Here is a 23,792-nt window from a genome sequence, read left to right as displayed (position 1 = left end):
GCCTGACCAGCTCCTGGGTGCCAGACAGCTCATGTCAGTGACTCATGCCAGTGACTAGGGTCAGATGGGCTGTGACCTGCTTGGCCTTATCAGTCTCTTCACCTTCCTCTACAAGAGGGCAGGAGAGTCTGGAACTGTCCCATTCTCCTCTCCCAGGGGTCTGGGACTGGCCCACCACTGAGGCTGGTCTCTCACAGTGCTTCTCATTTCTTCCATTCTGCCTCAGGCTGGGTTCCCTAGGGAACAGACGGAGGTGGTTTCACAAAGAGGGTTTTTATTACAGAAGGCCCTGGGGACCCACACCTTTGGGAGGGAGGGGACAAAAATAGGAGTGGGCAGAGGGAGAACTGCTATGCAGACCTCAGCTGACCCCATAGGGAGCTCTGGAGCCAAAATGCTCCTTCAGAGTTATCCTGCATTTGGGCCAAAATGGACCAGTCATTGCATGTGGGCCACCTGGGAAGGGTGTGACCCTGGGCCAGGAGGCTCTCTGCAGCTGAAGCAGGCCCTAGAGGAGCTACCCCTGAGGGCCACCTGCAGACCGCACTCCCAGCAGCTGGGTGGCAGGTGCTTTCACAAAGGGAGAGTTGAGCAGTGCCTTTCCTTCCTTATTCATGATATCTAGCAATACCTCTCCCACTGGGGTAATCCATCTTTTCTTTTAATTATTTTCCTTTTGAGATATATTAAAAATACAAAAAAAAATTTTTTTTGTTTTTGAGACGGAGTCTCGCTCTGTCGCCTAAGCTGGAGTGCAGTGGCATGATCTTGGTTCACTGCAACTTCTGCCTCCTGGGTTCAAGTGATTCTCCTGCCTCAGCCTCCTGAATGGCTGGGATTACAGGTGCCTGCCTCACACCTGGCTAATTTTTGTATTTTTGTATTTTGTATTTTTGTATTTTTAGTAGAGATGGGGTTTCACCATGTTGGCCAGGTTGGTCAACTACCACGCCCGGCCAAAAAAATTTTGATGTAGAAAACGAAAGAAATGTAATTACAAAAAAAAAAAAAAACAATTATAGGGCCAGGTGCGGCAGCTCACGCCTGTAATCCTAGCACTTTGGGAGGCCAAGGCGTGCAGATCACCTGAGGTCAGGAGTTTGAGACCAGCCTGGTCAACATGGTGAAACCCCTTTCTCTACTAAAAATACACAAATTGGACAGGCATGGTGGTGTATGTCTGTAATCCCAGCTACTTGGGAGGCTGAGGCAGGAGAATCACTTGAAACCAGGAGGCGGAGGTTGCAGTGAGCCAAGATGGCGCCCACCATTGCACTTCAGCCTGGGCGACAGAGCGCGACTCCATCTCAAGAAAAAATACATATATATATATTTATATTCAGATATCAAAATGTTAAAACTTTTTTTTTTTTTTTTTTTAAAGACAGGGTCTTGCTCTCGCTCCGTCACTCTGGCTGGAGTGCAGTGGTACAATCATACTCACTGCAGTCTTGAATTCCCAGGTTTAGGCGGTACTCCTGCCTCAGCCTCCCAAGTAGCTGCGACTATAGGAGCTCACCACCACACCCAGCTAATTTTTGTACGTTTTGTAGAGCTGGGGGTTCTCACTATGTTGCCTAGGCTGGTCTTGAACTTCTGGGCTCAAACAATCTGCCCACCTCAGACTCCCAAAGTATTGGGATTGCAGGCATTAGTTATGGTGCCCAGCCAAAACACATTTTGGTGGTGTCATAAATGTGCTTCTTTATTAACCTTTAGATAGCAAGATCTGGTGGTCCAATAACTGACAATTTTGAAGATACAATGAATCTCAACAGTATATAGACGCATTTGTGACAGCTGTGATAGGAAGTTATCTGTTATTTCGATTTGTGACAAAGCTACAGGTATTGCTAATTCTGCTGTGGTTTGTTGCCTAATTTATAGTGAAAGGAAAGGTGGAGTATCTGTTACAGATTAGACACAGATGCTATTTCTTCCTATCTAAGTTCCCGGTGCAAGGAAGTGGGTGTTGCTGTGTGGTGAGGGTGAAGAGGTTTTCTGGAAATTTGGGTTTAGGAAGAGGAAATGTTCCTAAAAGAAGACACAAGGATCCACATACGTGGTGGGCCAAGAGGGTGGGAAGAGCCTGCCAGAGCCTCCTCCAACCTGGAGGGGTCCCAGTGTCCACCTTCCCTGCCCCAGACCCCCTTCTCGAGGTACTGGGAGGCTGGATAAAGTCCTCGGCTGGGCTACACCCCACCCCAAATTCCCCCTGTCCCACCCTAGTGGCCCAGGCCACCCTGGCCTGCTCCCTTCCGCAAGGCACCTCACCTTCTGTGCCCAGACCATTAGCTAACGCGGTGACCTTGACCCGGGCCCAGGCCCTGCTAATGAAGAGGCAAGCCCGTACACACTCAGCCTGACCCACGGCGGCCCTCTGTGACCAGTCATACTATCAACCTCTTAAACAGAGCTCCACCGACGCAATGCCCAAGCATAAAAAGGCCAGGCCGGAGAGCCTGCCACCAGTCACCGACCCTGGACCCAGCGCACCCGCACCATGGCCAGCCCCAGCCTCGCCTGCTGTCTCCTCGGCCTTCTGGCGCTGACCTCAGCCTGCTACATCCAGAACTGCCCCCTGGGAGGCAAGAGGGCCGCGCCGGACCTCGACGTGCGCAAGGTAAGTCCCCAGCCCCGTTACGGCGGCGCCCCGGGGCGGGAGGGACCCGCTGCCACAGGGGCGCGCCCCGCTCAGGCCTCGCCTGGGAACCCCAGGAGCTGAGTGGATGTTGACGCTCCGCCCTTGACCGCGCTCGAGGCCCAGACGGCGACCCAGCGCGCCTGCAGCCCCGCTGTCCCGCCTGAACTCCGAGCCCCGGACCCCAGCATCCTCGCCCCGCGCAGCCCGCCCAGCCTCGCAGGGTCCTCCGAGTCCCCACCACCACCCTGGTTCCTGCTCCTCCCGCTCACGCCGCCCGTCCCCGCAGTGCCTCCCCTGCGGCCCCGGGGGCAAAGGCCGTTGCTTCGGGCCCAATATCTGCTGCGCGGAAGAGCTGGGCTGCTTCGTGGGCACGGCCGAGGCGCTGCGCTGCCAGGAGGAAAACTACCTGCCGTCGCCCTGCCAGTCCGGCCAGAAGGCGTGCGGGAGCGGGGGCCGCTGCGCCGTCTTCGGCCTCTGCTGCAGCCCGGGTGAGCAGGGCGAGGCGCGCTGGGGCCAGTGGGAGGCGGGCAGGGACGCGGCCGGGGCTCTCCTGACCCCATCTCTCCCTCCAGACGGCTGCCACGCCGACCCTGCCTGCGATATGGAAGCTACCTTCTCCCAGCACTGAAACCTGATGGCTCCGAGCACCTTCGAAGCGTGCCACTCGCTTCCCGCATAGCCACCCCAGAAATGGTGAAAATAAAATAAAGCAGATTTTTCTCCTCCAACTCGACTCGTGTCTAAGTGCCAGAAATGGGACGGGGAGGGGGCATTGCGTGACTGTAAGATCGCGCCCGTTGGACATGTGGCTTGTTGCACTCAGAGCAGGAATTCAGAGCTGGCCAAGGAAGACGTGTCCTGGCTGCCCGAGGGGACAGAGCGGGTGTTGTTCTGGCTGCCACCATCCTGGAGGGGCTGGAAGAGGGAGGGGCACAAAGGCTCTGAGGACTTGGAAACAGCCCCAGCTTCCCGCTCCCAGCCTGGGCTGAGGCCTACAGCAGGCTGCACTTCAGGGGATCTTTCGAAATCGAAAAAGACGAGGATGAGGGAGCAAATACAGACAAGGGTCTGAGCAGGATGACCACAGGAAGTGGTCAGTGCACACTGAATGGCTTCCTGACCCCTGAAAGGAGGCTTGAGCCATACTTAGAAGTTGAGGGAGCAGAGCGGGCCTGGGGAGAGGGGGTCCTGGGGAGCAGCTGAAGGGCCACCATGTTTCCTAGGAGCTGACCCCAGGAGGCCACTGGCATGCTCAGAAGAGTAGCCCAAGCTGCGGGGACTGGGCTTGAATGCCTGCATGACTCTCCCTGGTGTCCCCAGGACTGGGTCTGACCTGGCAGCCCTACTCCTGCCTCTGCCATAAAACATGTCAGGGCTGGGGACCCCACAAGTGGACAGGGGATCTTGAGAGTCCAGGGCCACAGAAATGACATGAACAAAGAAAATCTCTTGACCTCTATCTCCTATCAGTGAAGCAAAAGTATCTGAGACAGGTCTCAATCAACTTACCTTTTTTTTTTTCTTTTTGTGAGACGGCGTTTCACTCTCGTTGCCCAGGCTGGAGTACAATGGTGCAATCTCGCCTCACTGCAACGCAACCTCTGCCTCCCAGGTGCAAGTGATTCTCCTGCCTCAGCCTCCTGAGTGGCTAGGACTACAGGCGCCCACCACCACGTGCTGCTAATTTTTGTGTTTTTAGTAGAGATGGGGGTTTCACTATGTAGGCCAGGCTGGTCTCAAACTCCTGACGTCAGGTGATCCACCCACCTCGGCTTCCCAAAGTGCTGGGTTGATAGGTGTGAGCCACCTTGCCCAGCCAAAGTTTCAATCATTTTAGAAAGCTGATTAAGGGCCAGGCACAGTGGCTCATGTCTGTAATCTTAGCACTTTGGGAGGCCTAGGCAGCTTGATGACCTTAGGTCAGGAGTTCGAGACCAGCCTGGCCAACATGGCGAAACCCCCGACTCTACTGAAAATACAAAAATTAGCCAGGGGTGGTGGCAGGCACCTATAACCCCAACTACTTGGGAGGCTGAGGCAGGAAAATCGTTTGAACCCGCGGGGGCAGAGGTTGTAGTGAACTGAGATCCAGACTGGGCAAAAGAGCGAAACTCCATTTAAAAAAAAAAAAAGAAAGCTGATTAAGAACACACCTAACACACCTCAGGAGGTTCCCTGAGGACATGTGTCCAAGGCAGTCAGGGTACAGCCGGATGTTTTTGTTGTTGTTCTGGTTTTTGTTTTGTTTTGTTTTTTTGAGATGAAGTCTTGCTCTCTGGCTCTGTCGCCCAGGCTACAGTGCAATAGCATGATCTCGGCTTACTGCAAACTCCGTCTCCTGAGTTCAAGCAATTCTCCTGCCTTAGCCTCCTGAGTAGCTGGGATTACAGGTGTGCACCACCACATCCAGCTAATTTTGGTATTTTTAGTAGAGACGGGGTTTCATCATGTTGGTCAGGCTGGTGTCAAACTCCTGACCTCATGATCCACCCGCTTCGGCCTCCTAAAGTGCTGGGATTACAGGCATGAGCCACCGCGCCCGGCCTGGTTTTATACATTTTAGGGAGACATGAGACATTGATTAATACATGCGAGATGAACATTGGTTTGCTCTGGAAAGGCAGGACAACTCGAAGGGGGGTTGTGGGGCTCCCAGGTCTTAGGGAAATAAGAGACAAAAGGTTGCCTTCTTTTGAATCTTTGTTCAGCCTTTCACTGAATACATAATTTACATGTGAGAGTGGGGTAGAGAAATAGTCACTTATGCCTTAGTCTGGCTCAGAGAATCTGCATTTTTACATAAACAATGCGGCAGAAGGAGAAATCAGGTATGCATTTGTGTCAGGTGAGCAGAGGGATGACTTCAGAGTTCTGGCCTTTGTCCTGCACCTGTGAAGATAAGCTATCAATTTACATTGCCAGGGTGAGATGAGGCTCACAAGAAATTTTCCTGTGGGTAAATTGTGAAGGAAGTATGTAGCTCTTTGTAGTTTCTTATTTAGGAATAAAATAGGAAGCAGCTTTGCCTGACGCAGTTCCCAGTTTGACTTTTCCCTTTGACTTAGTGATTCTGGGGTCTTGTGATTTGAAATTTATTAATTTTCCTTTCCCACATTTATCCCTGCATCTAGACACTGGGAATCAGATAAAAGCCTAGTCCCCAGAACACGCCACCATCCACCTGCCCATGTCACCGGGCAGTGCACTTCAGAAGGCCCACGCCCACTCTCTCACTCCAAAGAAAACAGGAACAGACTATTCCTGGGGCTTTCCCACACTCAGGAGCAACCAGGGCGGGGCAGGGAGAATGAACCCACAGGTGCAAGACTGAAAACATATACTGAAGAGCACCGTAAGATTTCCTTCACAGGTGGTACAAAACAGGCCAAAAAGATATATGGGCCTCGAGGTTTGGGTGGGCAGTGGCTGGAAACGGTATCAGGGGCTTCCTGGTTGCTGCTCAGATTCTGTTTCTTGGCCTGGGAGCTGGTGAAACAGGTGTGCTCAGTTTATGAAAATGCATGAAACTGTACACATGGGATTGGTTCACTTTTGTTTGTAATTAAACAGTTGGTCCTTTCTGTGAGATGCACACCAGTGGAACCAACCAATCTGGGATTGTATATTTATGAAAAAAATTGTCTACTGAGCACGTCTAGACATTTTTGTCGTGTCATCATTGCCTCAACAATACAGTATAACAACAATTGGCATGGCATTTACATAGTATTAGATTTTGTTTGTTTGAGATGGAGTCTCATTCCGTCGTCCATGTTGGAGTGTAATGGTGCAATCTCAGCTCACTGCAATCTCTGCCTCCTAGGTTCAAGCAATTCTCCTGCCTCAGCCTCCCAAGTAGCTGAGATTACAGGTGCCCCTCAACACAACCAGCTATTTTTTTTGTATTTTTAGTAAAGACGGGGTTTCACGGTGTTGGTCAGGCTGGTCTCGAACTCATGACCAGAGTGGGTGATCCACCCACCTTGGCCTCCCAAAGTGCTAGGATTATAGGCGTGAGCCACCTCACCCAGCTGCAGTGAGGCTTTTGAAAGCCCCAGTGGCCTACGGCACAGTGGAATGGTTTTTGCTGGGGCTGTGAGGGCATGCCCCTCTTCTGACCTCACATCTTGGGGTGAGGAGGAGGGGAAATTTGTCATGCAAGGGAGCAAGAGATTGACTCAAAGTGGAGAACATGGACCTCTTTTCAAACTGTTCAGAACCGTTTGATACACAGAAAGGGGTATTTGAGGAAAGTGGTCAAAATTCTTTGGCCCCTCAGAAACCACCCAGAGAGAGAGGAGAGCATCTGCCCACGGAACACCTGAGGGACCCCCCCACCTCCACTCGCATGGGCACGAGCCTATGGATTTGTGCTTTCCAAGCTGCCTGTCCACCTGCCACATTCACAGGATGTCTGGGCCTCCCACTGGGACCCCACTCCTTCCTCTGAGTGCTTCACATTCCCTCCCACCCCAGTGGCTCTGACACAGAGCAGAGGGGTGTCAGCCCAGCTTTCCCCACCTTGGGAGAGACTTCAGGGTCCCTTCACCCCCTCAGGCACCCACCCACTGGGCCATTCTTTCTCTGGGATCCAACGCCTGCAGTATTTTCTTTTGCAGCCTTAAAACACAGAGGGCTGGCTGGGCGCAGTGGCTCATGCCTATAATCCCAGCACTTTGGGAGGCTGAGGGGGCTGGATCACATAAGGTCAGGAGTTCAAGACCAGCCTGGTCATCATGGCAAAACCCTGTCTCTACAAAAAAATACAAAAATTAGCCAGGCGTGGTGGTGTGCACCTGTAGTTGCAGCTACTCAGGAGGATTATTGCTTGAATTGCTCGAACCCAGGAGGCGGAGATTGCAGTAAGCCAAGATCATGCCACTGCATTTCAGTCTGGGCAACAGAAGAAGACCCCATCTCTAAAATAATAATAATAAAGGTAGTATTCTGGCCTCCATAAGCCATGTTCTTTTGTTTTATTTTTCAGTTGTTTCAGAATTTGAGGGTTATAGTTAGTTAAGGTAAGGTTAGGCTGTTGTAATAAAAACACTCAAATGGTAAAGAGACATTGTGGGCTTAAGGAAGATAGATGTTTATTTCCCTCTCTTTTCTATCAGTCTAACACAAACATTCCTGATTCTGTTCCACCCTGCCATTTAGGACCCAGTTTTCTTCCATCATATAGTTATGTCATCCCCTAGGCCTTGTCACTGCCTGCATGCTTCAGGCTGGAGGGCTGTGGATGCCACCTGGTGGACAGGGAAAGAGTGCGGAAGGTAAGAGGTGCACCCACCGTCTTAAGATTTCAAGTGCCTGTCGGGCACAGTGGCTCACACCTGTAATCCCAGCTACTTGGGAGGCTGAGGCAGGAGAATCACTGAAACCCCAGAGGGGGAGGTCACAGTGAGCCTAGATAGTGCCATTACACTGCAGCCTGGGCGACAAGAGTGAGACTCTGTCTCAAAGGGAAAAAAAAAAGATTTCAAGTGCCACTTTTCCTTTTACTCAGGTTTTATTGACAAAAACATGGTCATGTGGCCTACCTTACTGCAATGGAGGCGGAGAAATATAGCTTCGATTTCTTTTCCTTTTTTTTTTTTTCTTTTTTCCAAGATGGAGTCTCGCTCTGTCACCCAGGCTGGAGTGCAGTGGCTCAATCTTGGCTCACCGCAACCTCCACCTCTGGGGTTCAAGTGATTCTGGTGTCTCAGCCTCCCGAATAGCTAGGACTACAGGCACGTGACACCACGCCCGGCTAATTTTTTTGTATTTTTGGTCGAGATGGGATTTCACCATGTTGGCCAGGCTATTCTTGAATTCCTGACCTCAGGTGATCCGCCCACCTCGGCCTCCCAAAGTGCTGGGATTACATGTGTGAGCCACCGCTCCCAGCAACAATTTCATTACGATGAAAGAAGTTGTGGTAGATAGCAAAAAAATTGCCCCAATTCTCCACCTCTCCCTGTAGCTGCATCCGCAATATGACTTTGTAATTTCTCCCATCAAGAGAAGTCTATTTCTCTACTCCTTGAATCCGTTCTCATCCACCTACATTGAAATGTCTCCATGGTGGTTGGTCATAAAAAATTCGTTGTGGCCAATGGAATATGGCAGAAGTAAGGAATGGCAGATCTAAGCTGAGTCTAGACCCCAAGAAGTCTTGTACACTTTGTTTGTTCTTTTGCTCCTCTGTCTCATCACAAGAACAGGCTCAGGCTAGCTACTCTACTGGAGGATGAGAGACCACGTGGAACAGAGACAGTCCACAGCTGAGCTACCAGCTGCTAACAGATGTATGACTAAGTTCAGTCAAGATCAGCCAAATCCAGCCAGCTCCCCCAGAACCATTCAGACAACCCATGGAGTGATGGGAAATAATAATTGGTGTGTTTAAGCCACCTCATTTTGGGAGCAGTTTGTTACCCAGCATAATTGTGGCAATAGATACATGATATGGAGGGAGAAGAGATTTTGATGAACAGCTAGCATTCTCAGCCAGAGTATTAGGTAACTGGATACTCTTTGAACTCCTAGCAATGACAGTGTTTATCTTCTTTTGAGAATTATATGAATAAATTTCCCATTGTTGAGCTATCTTTCCATTCATTAAGAAATCCTATTTGCTCATGATGTACTCTTCTATTTAGTCTTCTGCAGTTGATTTACTAATATTGATGTTTGAATCTAAGTCATAAATTAGATTGTTATATAACTTTTTTCTGTGCTATAATTTTATATCAGTTAGGACTGAATTTATTATTAGATTGGTGCAACCTAATAGGTTTTTGCCATTACTTTTGTACCCACCTATAGTGAGTAACAGAAAACCCAGCAGATAGCACCTTGAATTAACAGTTTGTTCATGCAACTCGTGGGCTAGTTGCATTTTAGGACTAGTAATATAACCATTCCACAGTGCCTTCACAACCCAACCCATTCTGCCTTCCTGCTGTGTCAGCCTTAGTATATACCTTTTGTCCTCATGTCACAAAACTATTACTTGTTCTTTGAGCATTTTGTCTATGACCCAAGCAAGATGAAAGCAGAAGGGTCAATTACTTCTCTTTACTATTAAGGTAGGACTTTTGCTTCTGTCCACAAAGTAACTGGTAACTGACTAGCCCCTCCACCATAAGCAGTTGCAAAACTGGATAAAATATATATAGCAGGCCGGGCGCGGTGGCTCAAGCCTGTAATCCCAGCACTTTGGGAGGCCGAGACGGGCGGATCACGAGGTCAGGAGATCGAGACCATCCTGGCTAACACAGTGAAACCCCGTCTCTACTAAAAATACAAAAACTAGCCGGGCGAGGTGGCGGGCACCTGTAGTCCCAGCTACTCGGGAGGCTGAGGCAGGAGAAAGGCGTAAACCCGGGAGGCAGAGCTTGCAGTGAGCTGAGATCCGGCCACTGTACTCCAGTCCGGGCGACAGAGCGAGACTCCGCCTCAAAAAAAAAAAAAAAAAAATATATATATATATATATATATAGCAACTATTTCAGGCATGATAGACAGAAGGAAATTCAGTAGGTGAACCCTATGATTACCCCAGGATTCTGCTGGGAACAATGTCCTGACCACGATGCAACACGATGAAGTCTCAGCAGAGCATGGCTGTCACACTGACTGGGGAGGCATGGAAAGAAGTTGCAAAAATCCTCAGCAAAAAAAAAGAAAGAAATTACTGTCTATGTAGAAAATCCCAAAGAATCTTCAAAAAAGTTATTAGATCTAATAAGTACATTTAGCAAGATCACAGGATATAAAGTTAACATTAATACTTCATAATTCTATATACTAACAATAATGACTTGGAAATTACATTTTAAAATACAGCACTATTTAAAATAGTGTGAAAAATATGAAATCTTTTGGATAGAAATCTTACCTAATATATACAAATTCTATATGGTGAACTATAAAACGCTGATGGAAGAAATAGAAGACCTGAATAACTGGAGAGATATATTTTGTTTATTGATTTGGAAGACTCATCAGGGTAAAGATGTCAGTTCTCCCCAAATTGATTGAAAGATCCAATACAATTCTAATTAAACTCCCAATAGGATTTTTTTGTAGAAATCATTAAGTTGATTCTAAAATTTATACAGCATGACAAAGGAACTAGAACAGTCAAAACAATTTTGAAAAAGAGCAAAGTTGGAAAAGCCACACAACCTGATAAAGTTATCATATTCAAAACAGTGTAATATTATAGAAAGGATAGATCTAGGCCGGGTGCAGTGGCTCACACCTGTAATCCCAGCACTTTGGGAGACCGAGGCAGGCAGATCACTTGAGATCAGGAGTTCGAAACCAGCCTGGACAACATGGCTGTTGAGATCACGCCACTACACTCCAGACTGTGCGACAGTGAGACTCTGTCAAAAAAAAAAAAATCAGTGGAACAGATTAGAGAGTCTAGAAATAGACTCACATATATATGGCACTATCTCAGCTCACTGCAACCTCTACCTCTTGGATTCAAGCAATTCTCCTGTCTCAGCCTCCTGAGTAGCTGAGACTACAGGTGCACGACACCATGCCCGGCTAATTTTTGTATTTTTAGTAGAAATGGGGTTTCAAACTCCTGACCTCAGGCCATCTACCCGCCTGGGCCTCCCAAAGTGCTGGAATTACAGGCATGAACCACCACACCTGGCCAAGAAGTTCTTTTTTTTTGTTTGTTTTTGTTTTGAGACGGAGTCTCGCTCTGTCGCCCAGGCTGGAGTGCAGTGGCCGGATCTCAGCTCACTGCAAGCTCCGCCTCCCGGGTTATGCCTTTCTCCTGCCTCAGCCTCCCGAGTAGCTGGGACTACAGGCGCCCGCCATCTCACCCTGCTAGTTTTCTTGTATTTTTTAGTAGAGACGGGGTTTCACCGTGTTAGCCAGGATGGTCTCGATCTCCTGACCTCGTGATCCGCCCGTCTCGGCCTCCCAAAGTGCTGGGATTACAGGCTTGAGCCACCGCGCCTGGCCAAGAAGTTCTTTAACAAGAGACACTGCTGTGTCCTTAATGTAGATGCTGAAAAATAAATAAATAAAAATAAAAACAGGCCGGGCACGGTGGCGCAAGTCTGTAATCCCAGCACTTTGGGAGGCCGAGGCAGGCAGATCACGAGGTCAGGAGATCGAGACCATCCTGGCTAACATGGTGAAACCCCGTCTCTACCAAAAATACAAAAAAATTAGCCAGGTGTGGTGGCAGGCACCTATAGTCCCAGCTACTTGGGAGGCTGAGGCAGGAGGATGGTGTGAACCCGAGAGGCAGAGCTTGCAGTGAACCAAGATCACACCACTGCACTCGAGCCTGGGCAACAGAGCTAGACTTCATCTCAATAATAATAATAATAATTTTTAAAAAAGAAAAAGAAAAAGAGACACTGCCAATGTTACCATTTTTATGACATAGCAGATGTGGAGGCTTGAACACTGCTTTGACCCTTGCCGCGGGTTTGCCGCAGCCCGTTTGCCCTGTAGAGAATGAGCACACAAGGGCCAACCTCTCCCTGCTAAATGGCTCTGTAGCTGGGTCAGGGGACTCAAGGAGAGGGAGAAAGAGTGGAAGACTGCTCAGGGATGTGGACATTTGGGCAAATTGTAGGTGGGCAGACCTTCCTCACCCCTTCCCAGAAGTAGTAGCCTGATTGTTTTGAAGACAGGTGGAGGGAAAGGAGTCTCTGAATCTGTATGTATTTGGGAAGAGGAAGTTCCTGGACCTCATTCTGAGACTGTCCCCAAGTCCAGACACTAGTACTTTGGATTGGATTCAGTGCAGCCAAGCCACCTGCCTCTTCCCACTTCCCAGTTGGAAGAGTTAATAAATTCCTATTAGGTTTGGACCTGCTCTAGCCCCAACCAGATGGGGGCTGGCCCTGAGTGTACCACATGAAACAGGAGCAGGAGGTCGCGGCAGTGACCCAAGCCTGCATAGTCCCTGCCCCTGCTGGCTAGACCCAGTCATGCTAGGCACTGCCTGGCAGAGGAACCCAGAACCAGGTCAGGGGTGAGAGCCAAAGGGAGCCCTGGGAGTGTAGAAGAGAGCCTGACCTTGGCATGTGCCTGGACTCTGCCCAGGGCTGCTGAGGCTGGGCTGCTTGAGTCACCAGGCTTGGCCCTAAGCCTGGGCGTTGGGGTCACGGCCCAGGCGGACTTCCCTCCTCCTGCACTCCCTCCTGGCCTCAGAGTTTGCAGAGGATCCCAAAGGAGATGCAGCCTCTTGTGGCTCCAAAACCTGGAGAAAGGAAGCCCAAGGAGAGGATGCAGAGAACAGAGGAGGCCAAGAGAGAGAAGGATGGGAGGTGTCGGAGGGGGTGAGGGGACAGAAGGGGGGTGTGGAGGGGCCAAGGAGAGAGGCAAGAAGGGGCCCGGGAGCTGGCAGAATGGGGAGGCGAGAGCAGGGTGAGAGACAAAGGAGAGAAAGGGCAGATGGGACCAGAAAGTCCTCCGGTTCAAGAAGGGAGCGAGAGAACCTAAGAGATTTAGAGGAAGATGCCGAGAGCTGCTGGACGTCTTTTTGCCAAAGGGGCTCATGTCAAAGGGCAGAAGGTCTTCATGTCCGGGAGCTAATGTGAGTGCGCTCCTGCGTGCGTGAGCCTGTGTGTACATGCTCCTGCCCATGCTCCTGTCGGCTGTATCTGTGTTTCTTTGGGTGTGTCTGTGGCTCTGAATGTGGGGCTCAGGGTCTCTATGGTTGTGGTCAAGCGTCACGGACATGTTCCCAGCAGTTATTTTCTTGTCTGTGTTTCTGTCCAAGTGAGCTTGAGGTTGTGTGGGACTGTATCTGTTAGGGGTCCCCCACTCTGGCTGAGGGGCCCTAATGGTGGGTGCACTGGACGGACAGCAGGTGGCGCTGTCTCCACTGGGTCGGGGTGATATTCCCGCCGCCACCACACACGAGCACTGCCTTGGGTGAAACAGACATTGCACTGGGAATCCCGGGACCTGGGTGGGTCCCTGAGTGGTTTGTCTCCTGGGATGAAAATGGGGACAGAATGGTCACCCCTTGGCCTGTCTCCTCTGCCTCCCTCACTCTTCTCTCCGTCACTGTCAATGTCTCTGCATCTCTCTCCATCATTCTGCTATCTCTGTCTCTGGGTCTCTTGCTGTCTTGTCCTCCAGGCCTTTCCCCTCTCTGCCTTCACTTCTTTCTTTCTGCTGGAGGATACCCAACCGACCCCCTCCAAGGCCACTCTCGGCCTCTGGTCTCCCCCTCCCCTGCCTCCCAATCCGCCCTGTCCCTCGGTCTAGCGACACCTCTGCGGGTCCCAGATCGCTTCCTCTACGGGACCTGTTGCTTCTCTGGGGTGGATCTGTCCACGACCTCAGGTCCGGGGACTGGCCGGGCGGCATGGTGGCGGGGATCCCCGCTCCCACCTCTCTCCCCTTCCCTCTTCCCGCCAGAGACTGAGACAGACGCGAGGCCGTGCATTTTCAGAGGTTTATTGTCCGTGCTGTAGGGGCGCGCGCAGACAGCGCGCCGTTAGGGCGGGCTGGGGGCTCAGTAGACGCCGGGCTGGGCGGGCTCGAAGGGCTCGGGCGCCCCGGCCAGCTGCACCAGCCGCAACAGCAAGGCCCCGGCCGGCCCGTCTAGCTGCGTGGCGTTGCTCCGGTCGCTGGCGCGGGCGCGGCGGTGAAAGCCCTCGCGGCAGTCGGGCTCCGTCGTGCAGCTCTCTGCGGGAAGGACCTGTGAGCGCGGGCGCCCTGGGGTGGGCGCAGCTCGGGATGCGGGGACCCACGCCCTCCCTGCAGTGCCTGACTCCGCCCCCACCCCGCCGCAGGTCCACGTTCCCCCACCCAAGCGGTCTGCGCCCGCCCCAGCCCCAGGCCCGCCCCCGCCGCGCACCGTCGTTGCAACAGATGCCGAAGGCGGCGCAGCGGCCCCCGCTCCCGCACGCCTTCTGGCCGGACTGGCAGGGCGACGGCAGGTAGTTCTCCTCCTGGCAGCGCAGCGCCTCGGCTGTGCCCACAAAGCAGCCCAGCTCGTCCGCGCAGCAGATGCTCGGCCCGAAGCAGCGGCCTTTGCCCCCGGGGCCACAGGGGAGGCACTGCGGAGACGGACGGGCAGGGTGAGCGGGAGGAGGAGGAGCCGGGAGTTGGGGGGTTGGAGGGGAACCCCGCGAGGCGGGGATGCTGGGGTCCGGGTCTCAGAGTGCGGGTGGGACATTGGGGCTGCAGCTTGCAGGCGCACTCGGGCGCCGTCTGGGCCTCGACCGCAGTCCCGGGCGAGGCGTCCAAATCCGCTCAGCACCTTGATTTCTTGAATGACTTCTCAGTGATAGCCCTCAGCGTCCTCCCCCTCGGCTAGGGACCGGTCTCCGGTGGACTACAGCATGGGGAGCCCTTCCTCGAGCCTCGGGGCCATCGCTGGTGGGCGCCACTCTTGCAGCTGTCCCACCTTCCCCCACTCCAAACCCTTCCTCCTTCCTCCTCACACTGCTGCAGCTTGAGCCAGGGCCCACCCGCTTCCCCACACCATGCAGAGAGGCCCTGCCCATTGAGAACCCCGCCCCTTCCTCCCATTTCCTGTCTCCTGTCTTGCCTTGCCCCTGCCTCCTGCCAAGCTTGACGGCCTCATCTGGGGCCCTAACCCCCTGCTCAGTCGCCTGTGGGTGGCAGGGGCCTGAGCTCTAGAGGAGGGCACGGACACCCAGGTGTCTCAGGACCCCAAAGGAGCCTAGCAGGAGGAAGGGAGGCTGCGGAGGTTGCCCTCTCGGCCACTCTAATTTGCTCAACAGTCGGTTCTCTGGCGCAATGGATAGCGCATTAGACTTCTAGCTAAGCTTGGTGTGGTCTCATTTGCTCAACGGCTCATCATTGAGCCTGCACAGAATTGCATGCACATCGTGATTGGATTTCCTTCAGCTCTGCTGGAAATGGAGGAAACGTCCAGCACTAGAGAATTAGGCCAGGTTCCCAGCAGAACTTCCCCACAGGATACCCCACTCAAGTGCTCTCAGACCAGAGGCCATCTTCTGTGTGGGGGCCTGGGCGCCTGTGGCTGGGAGGCTGGGGCTGGATGAGGAAAGCCTCCAATGCCAGGTAGGACGGAGCCTCTGCTGCCCCAGCCAGTCCAGATGCAAGCACACCATGGGCACAGGGGAGGCCATGATGCCCCTTTCTCCCTGATCCAGCCCCATGCCCAGTCACTGGGGAAGCATCCCTCACTTCCCTGCATCCCTGTCTGGATGGCGACAGTGACCAGGAGCCCCTTCAGCCTCTCCCAGCCTCCTCCAAAGCCTGGTTTCCTCTGGCCCACCCCATTGGCTCCTCTGCCCCGCCATGCCATGCCTCTCTCTTCCTCCCCCACACTTCCCCTAAAGGCTACCACCACCCATGACTTCCCTCTTTCCTAGCCCCTGACCCAGGGTGTCAGCACTGCCCACTGTGGCAGCCCTGAGATGGCCCGCGGTGGGAAGTACCTGTCTCAGCTCCAGGTCGGACATGGCCCTCTTGCCGCCCCTCGGGCAGTTCTGGAAGTAGCATGCGGAGGAGAAGGCCAGTAGGCCGAGGAAGCAGGCGGGCAGCATGGTGTCTGGCATCCTGGTGCACACAGGTGGAACCCGTATGCAGCGCTGCTTGGTGGCTCTGTGCTGCTGCCTCTGCTGGCTGCCTATTTATGTCCGCAGGTGTTCCCTTGGAGGCGAGATGCGGCCGCCGCCCCCTCCCCAGTGGCTCCCCAGGAGCCCACGGTGGCCAGGTCCCCAGCCGTCAGCAGTGATTCAGGCATCTGGGGACACACGTGGGCCTGTTTGTGCAGGGATCATGGGGGAGGGGTGCGGGCCGCCAGGCTGTCATGGGCCACGGAATGACAGCAATTGCCTCTACTGTGACTGCAATGCTCTGGATTCAGGGAGAGGAACAGACTGGGGGTCACCTGGAGACCATCTCTGAGCTTTCTGGTTACCCAGAAAGGGCTTAGGGTCCAAGAAGAGGGTAAGAGGAACCGAGGGGCTGGGTGTTAGGGGCAGGGACAGGCCCTGGCCTAGGAGCTGTGGGGCAGGGGACAGCCAGGTGTGTGGGGAGGGTTAGCCCTGTGACAACAAGATAAGGGACCAAGAACAGCACAAGCCCAGAGTGGCGAGGACAGGGGCTTTGTACTGGCTGCACCAGAAACGGGAATCCCTGCCTGTGAACAAGGCAGCTGCGGTCGGTTGTGGAGTCAAAGGACACAGAATGAGAAGGACTTGTTCTCACAGGGTAGAGGGGTGGCAGACTGCTGGGGAAAGTGCAAGACATGACACCCCCGCACCCCCATAGAGCAGGGAATGGGGACTCAGGCCCTGAAACGGGACCTTGGGGACACATTTGGCACATGACCTATCACCCCCTCCCAGGTAGAAACATGAGTCGGGGAGCTACTATGGGGAACAAGAACTCCACGCCAAGTAAGGTTCAAAGGTGGGGAGAGCCCCAGGGAACCTGACAACTGTTTGTCCCAATTCCTACGCCCGCCAGGACCTTAGTATGTGGGGATCAGGGCAGGTATCATCTCAGACCTGGGGTGGGAGTGGGGCCGGGGGTTCTGGGCCTGGGGGAAGGTGCAGGAGGAGCCATAGCTAAACGGACCCAGCCTGAGAAAGCCACTTTTTGTCCCTAATCCCAAGGTGGCAGGTCTAAAGAGGACATGGCCTCTCTCCCTGGGCCACCAGAGTGCCCCGCTGGTCTGGGGCTCAGGCCGGGCACCCCCTGCCTCCCAAGCTGTGCGCAGCCCCCAGCTCTTGCAGTTGCCACAGGCTCTTGGCCTCCTCTCCAGGGTGCAGCCGGATGCTGTGAGGAAGCTCCAGAGGACACAGCAGCCCCGTCTCCACCAAGGGCAGGGAGGAGGCCAGCATCCCAGGAGGGGCCGCCTGTACTCAGGCCATGACGTCGGCCTTTTCAGGAATGACCCCTCAGGGACTGCAAGGACCCTTTGAGAGGCAACACTGGGCAGTTGTTGTTGCAGCAACACTGGCTCCCGGTAGCCCGGCTCAGGGTCTGGCCTCTGTCGCTTGAAACTTCATGGCTTGGGCAGCTCACTGAACTTGTCTGTGCCTTACTTTCTGCGGTGTGAAGTAAGGAAAATCATGGTACCCACCTCCTAGGGTCATTGTGAGGACTGAAATAAATAATTTATGATACAAAAGCTTTAGAGCCAGGCATGGCAGCTCATGCCTGTAATCCCAGCTACTTGAGAGACTCAGACAGGAGGTCGAGACCAGTCTTGGCAACACATAGCAAGACCGCATCTCTAATTTATTTTTTTTTTTGAGACAGAGTCTTACTCTGTCAACCCAGGCTGGAGTGCAGTGGCGCAACCTCGGCTCAGTGCAACCTCCACCTCCCATGTTCAAGCAATTCTGTCTTCGCCTCCCAAGTAGCTGGGATTACAGGCATGCGTCACCACGCCAGGTTAATTTTTGTATTTTTGGTAGAAATGAGGTTTCAACATATTGGCCAGTCTGATCTCAAACTCCTGGCTTCAAGTGATCCACCGGCCTTGGTCTCCTAAAGTGCTGGGATTACAGGCATGAGCCACTGTGCTCGGCCCCATCTCTAATTTTAAATAAATAAATAAATAATTTTTTTTTCGGAGTCCGGTTCTGTCACCCAGACTGGAGTGCAGTGGCGTGATCTCAGCTCACTGCAACCTCCAACTCCTGGGTTAAAGCGATTCTCTTGTCTCGGCCTCCCGAGTAGTTGGGATTACAGGCACCCACCACCTCGCCTGGCTACTTTTTTTTGTATTTTTAGTAAAGATGGGGTTTCGCCATGTTGGCCAGGCTGGTCTCAAACCAGACCTTGTGATCCTCCTGCCTTGGCCTCCCAAAGTGCTGGGATTACAGGTGTGAGCCACCACGCCTGGCCTATAAATACATTTTAAATTAAAAAATAAAAATAGCTTTAAGGCTGGGCACGGTGGCTCACGCCTGTAATCCCAGCACTTTGAAAGGCAAAGGCAGAAGGATCACTTGAGCCCAGGAGTTCAAGAGACCAGACTGGGCAACATAGAGAGACGTCATCACTACAGATAATTTAAAAATTGGCCAGGTGTGGTGGCACATGCCTGTGGTCCCAGCTACTTGGGAGGCTGAGGTGGGAGAATCGCTTGAGCCCAGGCTGCAGTGAGCCATGCCTGAGCCACTGCACTCCAGCTTGGGTGAGAGTGAGACCCTGTTTCAAAATAAAAGGTAGCTTTAGAAAAGTGCCTGCACCTGGCCAGGCACGGTGGCTCATGCCTGTAGTCCTAGCACTTTGGGAGGCTGAGGCGGGCTGATCACGAGGTCAGGAGATCAAGACCATCCTGGCTAACACAGTGACCCCCTGTCTCTACCAAAAATACCAAAAAAAAAAAAAAAAAAAAAATTAGTCGGGCATGGTGGCAGGCGCCTGTAGTCCCAACTACTCGGGAGGCTGAGGCAGGAGAATGGCGTGGACCCAGGAGGCGGAGCTTGCAGTGAGCTGAGATCACGCCACTGCACTCCAGCCTGGGTGACAGAGCGAGACTCCATCAAGAAAGAAAGGGAAGGGGAGGGGAGGGGAGGGGAGGGGGAGGGGAGGGGAAGGGCGGGGAAGGGAGGGAAAGAGAAAAGTGCGGCACCATTGTAAAGCTGATGAACAGCATTATTGCATTATTAATGCCGTTATTCTTTTTTGTTTGTTTGTTTTGTTTTGTTTTTTGAGATGGAGTTTTGCTCTTATCACCCAGGCTGGAGTGCAGTGATGCGATCTTGGCTCACTGCAACCTCTGCCTCCTGGGTTCAAGCGATTCTCCTGCCTCAGCCTCCTGAGAAGCTGGGATTACAGCCGCCCATCTCCACGCCTAGCTAATTTTTGTATTTTTAATAGAGACAGGGTTTCACCATGTTGGCCAGGCTGGTCTCAAACTTCTGGCCTCAGGTGATCCACCCTAATCAGCCTCCCAAAGTGCTGGGATTACAGGTGTAAACCACCATGCCTGGCCACTGCCATTATTCTTGTTAAGAGCTCAGAGATATTTCCAGAGAGAGCAGCTTCCTGGATTAGTCTAGGAGGGACATTTTCATTCTACTCATGGCCTGGAAACAAGCTTGATCTGAGGCCCTTGCCCCGTTGAGACTCCGTGGGTTGTGAGGCTAGCTGAGGAGGAGGGAGGCTGGAGGCCTGGCTAAGGTGCCTTGGCCCAGCACCTTACCTCTTCTTCACTGCAGGAGGTTGAGTCAACAACTGAAAACGGATGAGTCCAGACTGACTGAAGGGCCCAAGCCATGGGACAGGCGAGGACCTCTGTGCTGACCAGATCTGTCTACCAGGATCTTCATTCTAAGACTGGCCTCCCACACCAAGGCCCCTTTCTCCCTGGACCTACCTTCTCGAAACCTCCACTGACTGGGAAATGTCTCTATACTGTGCTGACTGGCAGCATTTCCAGCACATCACTCCATATGTCACATGGACCCCCAGACACCGCACACCCTTCTACATGTCCCTTACAGGTTTCCTTTCCCAACCTACCTTTTACATCTTCTTGGTCCTTTCATCTCCTACATCTCAGCTCATGATCCTGATTCATTTATCCTTTCAAAAGAAAGGAGTCAGTTCCTTCACCAGTTCCTCCCCGCTCCCCTGACATATACCCTTCATCCACCATTTTCTAGATATGATGATGTCATGACAGATGAGTATTACAAGTTAGATTGCAATTATGCCCTCTGAGCTAAGCCATATAGTATATTATGATGATCTTTCATCTGTGAACAACTTTTTGTATTCCTTGGAGTTAGTGATCATCTTGGTTTTTCACTTGTGGTCCACCTGCCCTTTTTGTTTTTGTTTTTGTTTTTAGAGATGGGGTCTCACTCCACCTGCCATTTATCCAGAAATCAACATTTATTCTTCAACTCCCTCCACCTGGGCTTCTGCCCAAACCAGCCCATTAAAACTCCTGTTGTCAAGGTCTTAAACTACCTCCATAGTGAAAAATGTGGTGGTCATGTCTATGTCCTTATTTTACACGATCTCCTAGCAGCATTTGACATGGGTGAACACTTATCCTTTTCTTTTTTTTTTTTTCTCCCAGAGATGGAGTCTTGCTCTGTTGCCCAGGATGGAGTGCAGTGGCATGATCTCAGCTCACTGCAAGCTCCGCCTCCCAGGTTCATGCCATTCTCCTGCCTCAGCCTCCCAAGTAGCTGGGACTACAGGCGCCCGCCGCCACGCCCGGCTAATTTTTTGCATTTTTAGTAGAGACGGGGTTTCACTGTGTTAGCCAGGATGGTCTTGATCTCCTGACCTCGTGATCTGCCCGCCTCGGCCTCCGAAAGTGCTGGGATTACAGGCGTGAGCCACCGCGCCCAGCCACGCTTATCCTTTTCTGAAACACACTTTGTTTGGTTCCAGTGATGCTACACTCTCTTGGTTTTCCTTCTGTTACACTGGATATTCTCTCTCAGCCTCCTTTTCTGGCTCCTCCTCTTTGACCTTGACTTCTAAATGTTGGAGCATCCCAGGAATCAGTCCTGTGTCCCTTCTCTTCTCTTCCTGAGTGATCCCACAATTTTATATACTTACTACAAGCTAATAATTCACAAATTGATATTTCCATCCTGGGCCTCTCCCCAAAGCACCAGACTTATAGTTACAACTGCCCGGTGACACCTCCCCTTGGATATCCAATAGACTTCTCCAACTTAACGAGGTCAACACGCAACTCCAGATTCTCAGCTGTTTCCCTGCTCTCTTCCAGGGTTCCCACCTCTGAGATCGCACCACCATCTAACCAGCTGCTCCTCCCAGAACCTGAGACTCACCCTGGGCCTTCTCTTTCCCTCACTCTTGCTTAGTTCTACCTCTAAAATCAATCTCAATTCCAACTGCTGCTTTGGGATCTGAGATCCTGCTGTTTCCGTGTCCTGGAAGATTCCTCTACCCGCACCCTCCCCAGGATTCATTTGATTGGCTTAAATGGCATCTCTTAAGAGGAGGCTCCCCTGACTGCCCTATCTAGAGCATCCCCCATCTCTTTTATCTTCTGTCTGGGACTATGTTGATGAATTTCATAGCACCTACTGCAATTCACAATTCATTTTTTGTGTGTGTCTTTTTGTGTGTGTATGCCTGTAACCCCTTTAAAATGAAACACCAGGGCAGAAAGGAAGGACTCTACCTTTCATGCTCAGTAGAGTAACCCCACTCCAGGTAGAGGGTATTCAATAAATCATGGAAAGAAGGAAGGGAAGCTCTGAGTACCAGCTTCAGCTCTCCGGTGAGTTCTGTGTGACCCAGGGCAAGTCACACCTGTTCCCAAGGTTATTTACTTGAAGTACTAACCCTACTTCCTGTCCCACTGAGGTCTTAAGGGAATCAGATGAGGGTGCTATAAAGGGTTAAGATTTCTGCAATCCTTACGTAATAAAACGTTGCAAGCTTCCAGATTAAACCCCAAATGTCAGAATGTTCTATAAAGTACTTCCTTACCATTAGACCACCTTTTCTGAGAAGTAACAGTTAACTAATCTTAGCAGAGCATCTGCCCCGCCCACACCTTCTGTTTCTTATTCCCCTGCTGTATGTACCATAGAACATCTCTACTACTGCCAAAGAGGGCATGGCCTCATTTTCTTTCTATCTTTTTTCCTTTTTAAATTTTTTTTGTAGAGATGAGGGTCTCACTGTGTTGCCCAGACTAGTCTCAAACTCCTGGTCCCAAGTAATCCTCCCACCTTGGCCTCCCAAAGTGCTGGGATTACAGGCATGAGCCACTGTGCCCAGCCATTGACTTCATGTTCTTTTTTTTTTTTTTTTTTTTTTTTTTTAAGACAGGGTCTTGCTCTGTCACCCAGGCTGGAGTGCAGTGGTGCAATCATGGCTCACTGCAACCTCTACCTCCTGGGCTTAAGTGATCCTCCCACCTCAGTCTCCTGAGTAGCTGGGACCACAGCACCATGCCCAGCTAATTTTTGTTTTTGTGGAGACAAGATTTCACCCCTTTCCCTAGACTGGTCTCAAACTCCTGAACCCAAGTGATGTGCCCACCTTGACCTCCCAAAGTGCCGGGATTACAGGCATGAGCCACCGTGCCTAGCTGGCCTCATTTTCAAACGAACACTGCTGGTAGCAGTAAATCCAGCTTTCTCTCTTTTCACCTGTTGGCTCACTGCAACGTCTGCCGCCCAGGTTCAAGTGATTCTCGTGCCTCAGCCTCCCTAGTAGCTGGGATTACAGGCGCTCACCACCATACCTGGCTAATTTTTGGGTTTTTAGTAGAAATGGGGTTTTACCATGTTGGTCAGGCTGGTCTCGAACTCCTGACCTCAAGTGATCCGCCTACCTCCGCCTCCCAAAGTGCTGGGATTACAGGTGTGAGCCACTGTGCCTGGCCTCCAGTAGTATTTTTCAGAACCCACACAAATGCTCTTAAACTATGAAGAGGGGAACAAGAGCAAACCAAAGATGTAGAAGCCCAAGACCTGCTTACTGAACTGAATCAAAAAGGATACATTGAGCAGGGATGAGAAACCTCTGAGAAAAATGCGGGGCCTGAGGCGGGCAGGTATGGAACTAAAATGGATCCACTGTAGGGCCAAGTGAAAAAGGAGGGCGGAGGAGGCCTCCTGCTCTTTCCAGACAGGTACCTTCAGCTCTTTGCAGACCAAGGCACATCTCAGCTGGACTGAAGAGCTAAATAGAATAAAATCAGCTGACAAGCCGGGCGCAGTGGCTCGCGCCTGTAATACCAGCACTTTGGGAGGCCGAGGCGGGCCGATCACGAGGTCAGGAGTTCAAGACCATCCTGGCCAACATGGTGAAACCCTGTCTCTACCAAAAATACAAAAAAAGTGAGCTGAGCATGGTGGCCGGGCGCCTGTAGTCTCAGCTGCTTGGGAGGTTGAAGCAGGAGAATCACTTGAACCTGGGAGGCAGAGGTTGCAGTGAGCCGAAATCGCGCCACTGCACTCCAGCCTGGGCTACAGAGTGAGACTCTGTCTCAAAAAACAAAACAAAACAAAACAAAAAACAGCTGACAGGGGCGGGGGGGCCAGGTGGCGGGGAGGGGATGCGGGAAGCCAGGTCTCAATATTTATCATATCTCTAAAGGGGATTACATTACGCTTAAAAGAAATCAGAAATGAAAAGACAATAAAAAGTCTTACTTGGAAAAATAACCTAAGTAAAAGGCAAAATAAACGAG

General features: G+C 52.0%; 2 protein-coding genes across 2 annotated transcripts; one reads left to right on the top strand and one right to left on the bottom strand.

Moving 5' to 3' along the window:
• The first annotated feature begins 2,492 nt into the window (after positions 1-2,492).
• OXT (oxytocin/neurophysin I prepropeptide) lies at positions 2,493-3,369 on the top strand. Its single transcript, XM_010378981.2, has 3 exons — positions 2,493-2,623; positions 2,931-3,132; positions 3,217-3,369. Exons 1-3 carry the CDS (start codon positions 2,504-2,506, stop codon positions 3,270-3,272), a joined length of 378 nt encoding a protein of 125 aa, XP_010377283.1. The 5' UTR covers positions 2,493-2,503; the 3' UTR covers positions 3,273-3,369.
• A 10,700-nt stretch (positions 3,370-14,069) lies between these two features.
• Positions 14,070-16,927, bottom strand: AVP (arginine vasopressin). The gene is made up of 3 exons (XM_010378980.2): positions 16,066-16,927; positions 14,490-14,691; positions 14,070-14,317 (listed from the first exon to the last, which is right to left on the bottom strand). The coding sequence occupies exons 1-3, from the start codon at positions 16,183-16,185 to the stop codon at positions 14,145-14,147; spliced, it is 495 nt and encodes a 164-aa protein (XP_010377282.1). The 5' UTR covers positions 16,186-16,927; the 3' UTR covers positions 14,070-14,144.
• Positions 16,928-23,792: the final 6,865 nt, after the last annotated feature.

Source organism: Rhinopithecus roxellana, chromosome 13 (assembly GCF_007565055.1).
Source record: "Rhinopithecus roxellana isolate Shanxi Qingling chromosome 13, ASM756505v1, whole genome shotgun sequence".
Taxonomy (NCBI): Eukaryota; Metazoa; Chordata; class Mammalia; order Primates; family Cercopithecidae; genus Rhinopithecus; species Rhinopithecus roxellana.
Note: the sequence above shows the minus strand (reverse complement) of the source record. Positions and strands in the feature narration are given on the sequence as shown.

What these genes read in the sequence shown, in the direction of transcription:
- OXT (XM_010378981.2), top strand. Translation starts at nt 2,504, where the DNA reads ATGGCCAGCCCCAGCCTCGCCTGCTGTCTCCTCGGCCTTCTGGCGCTG. An exon ending in CGGACCTCGACGTGCGCAAG is followed by an intron (nt 2,624 to 2,930) that starts GTAAGTCCCCAG and finishes CCGTCCCCGCAG; the next exon opens with TGCCTCCCCTGCGGCCCCGG. An exon ending in CGGCCTCTGCTGCAGCCCGG is followed by an intron (nt 3,133 to 3,216) that starts GTGAGCAGGGCG and finishes CTCTCCCTCCAG; the next exon opens with ACGGCTGCCACGCCGACCCT.
- AVP (XM_010378980.2), bottom strand. Translation starts at nt 16,185, where the DNA reads ATGCCAGACACCATGCTGCCCGCCTGCTTCCTCGGCCTACTGGCCTTC. An exon ending in CCGACCTGGAGCTGAGACAG is followed by an intron (nt 14,692 to 16,065) that starts GTACTTCCCACC and finishes CCGTCTCCGCAG; the next exon opens with TGCCTCCCCTGTGGCCCCGG. An exon ending in CGGCATCTGTTGCAACGACG is followed by an intron (nt 14,318 to 14,489) that starts GTGCGCGGCGGG and finishes TCCTTCCCGCAG; the next exon opens with AGAGCTGCACGACGGAGCCC.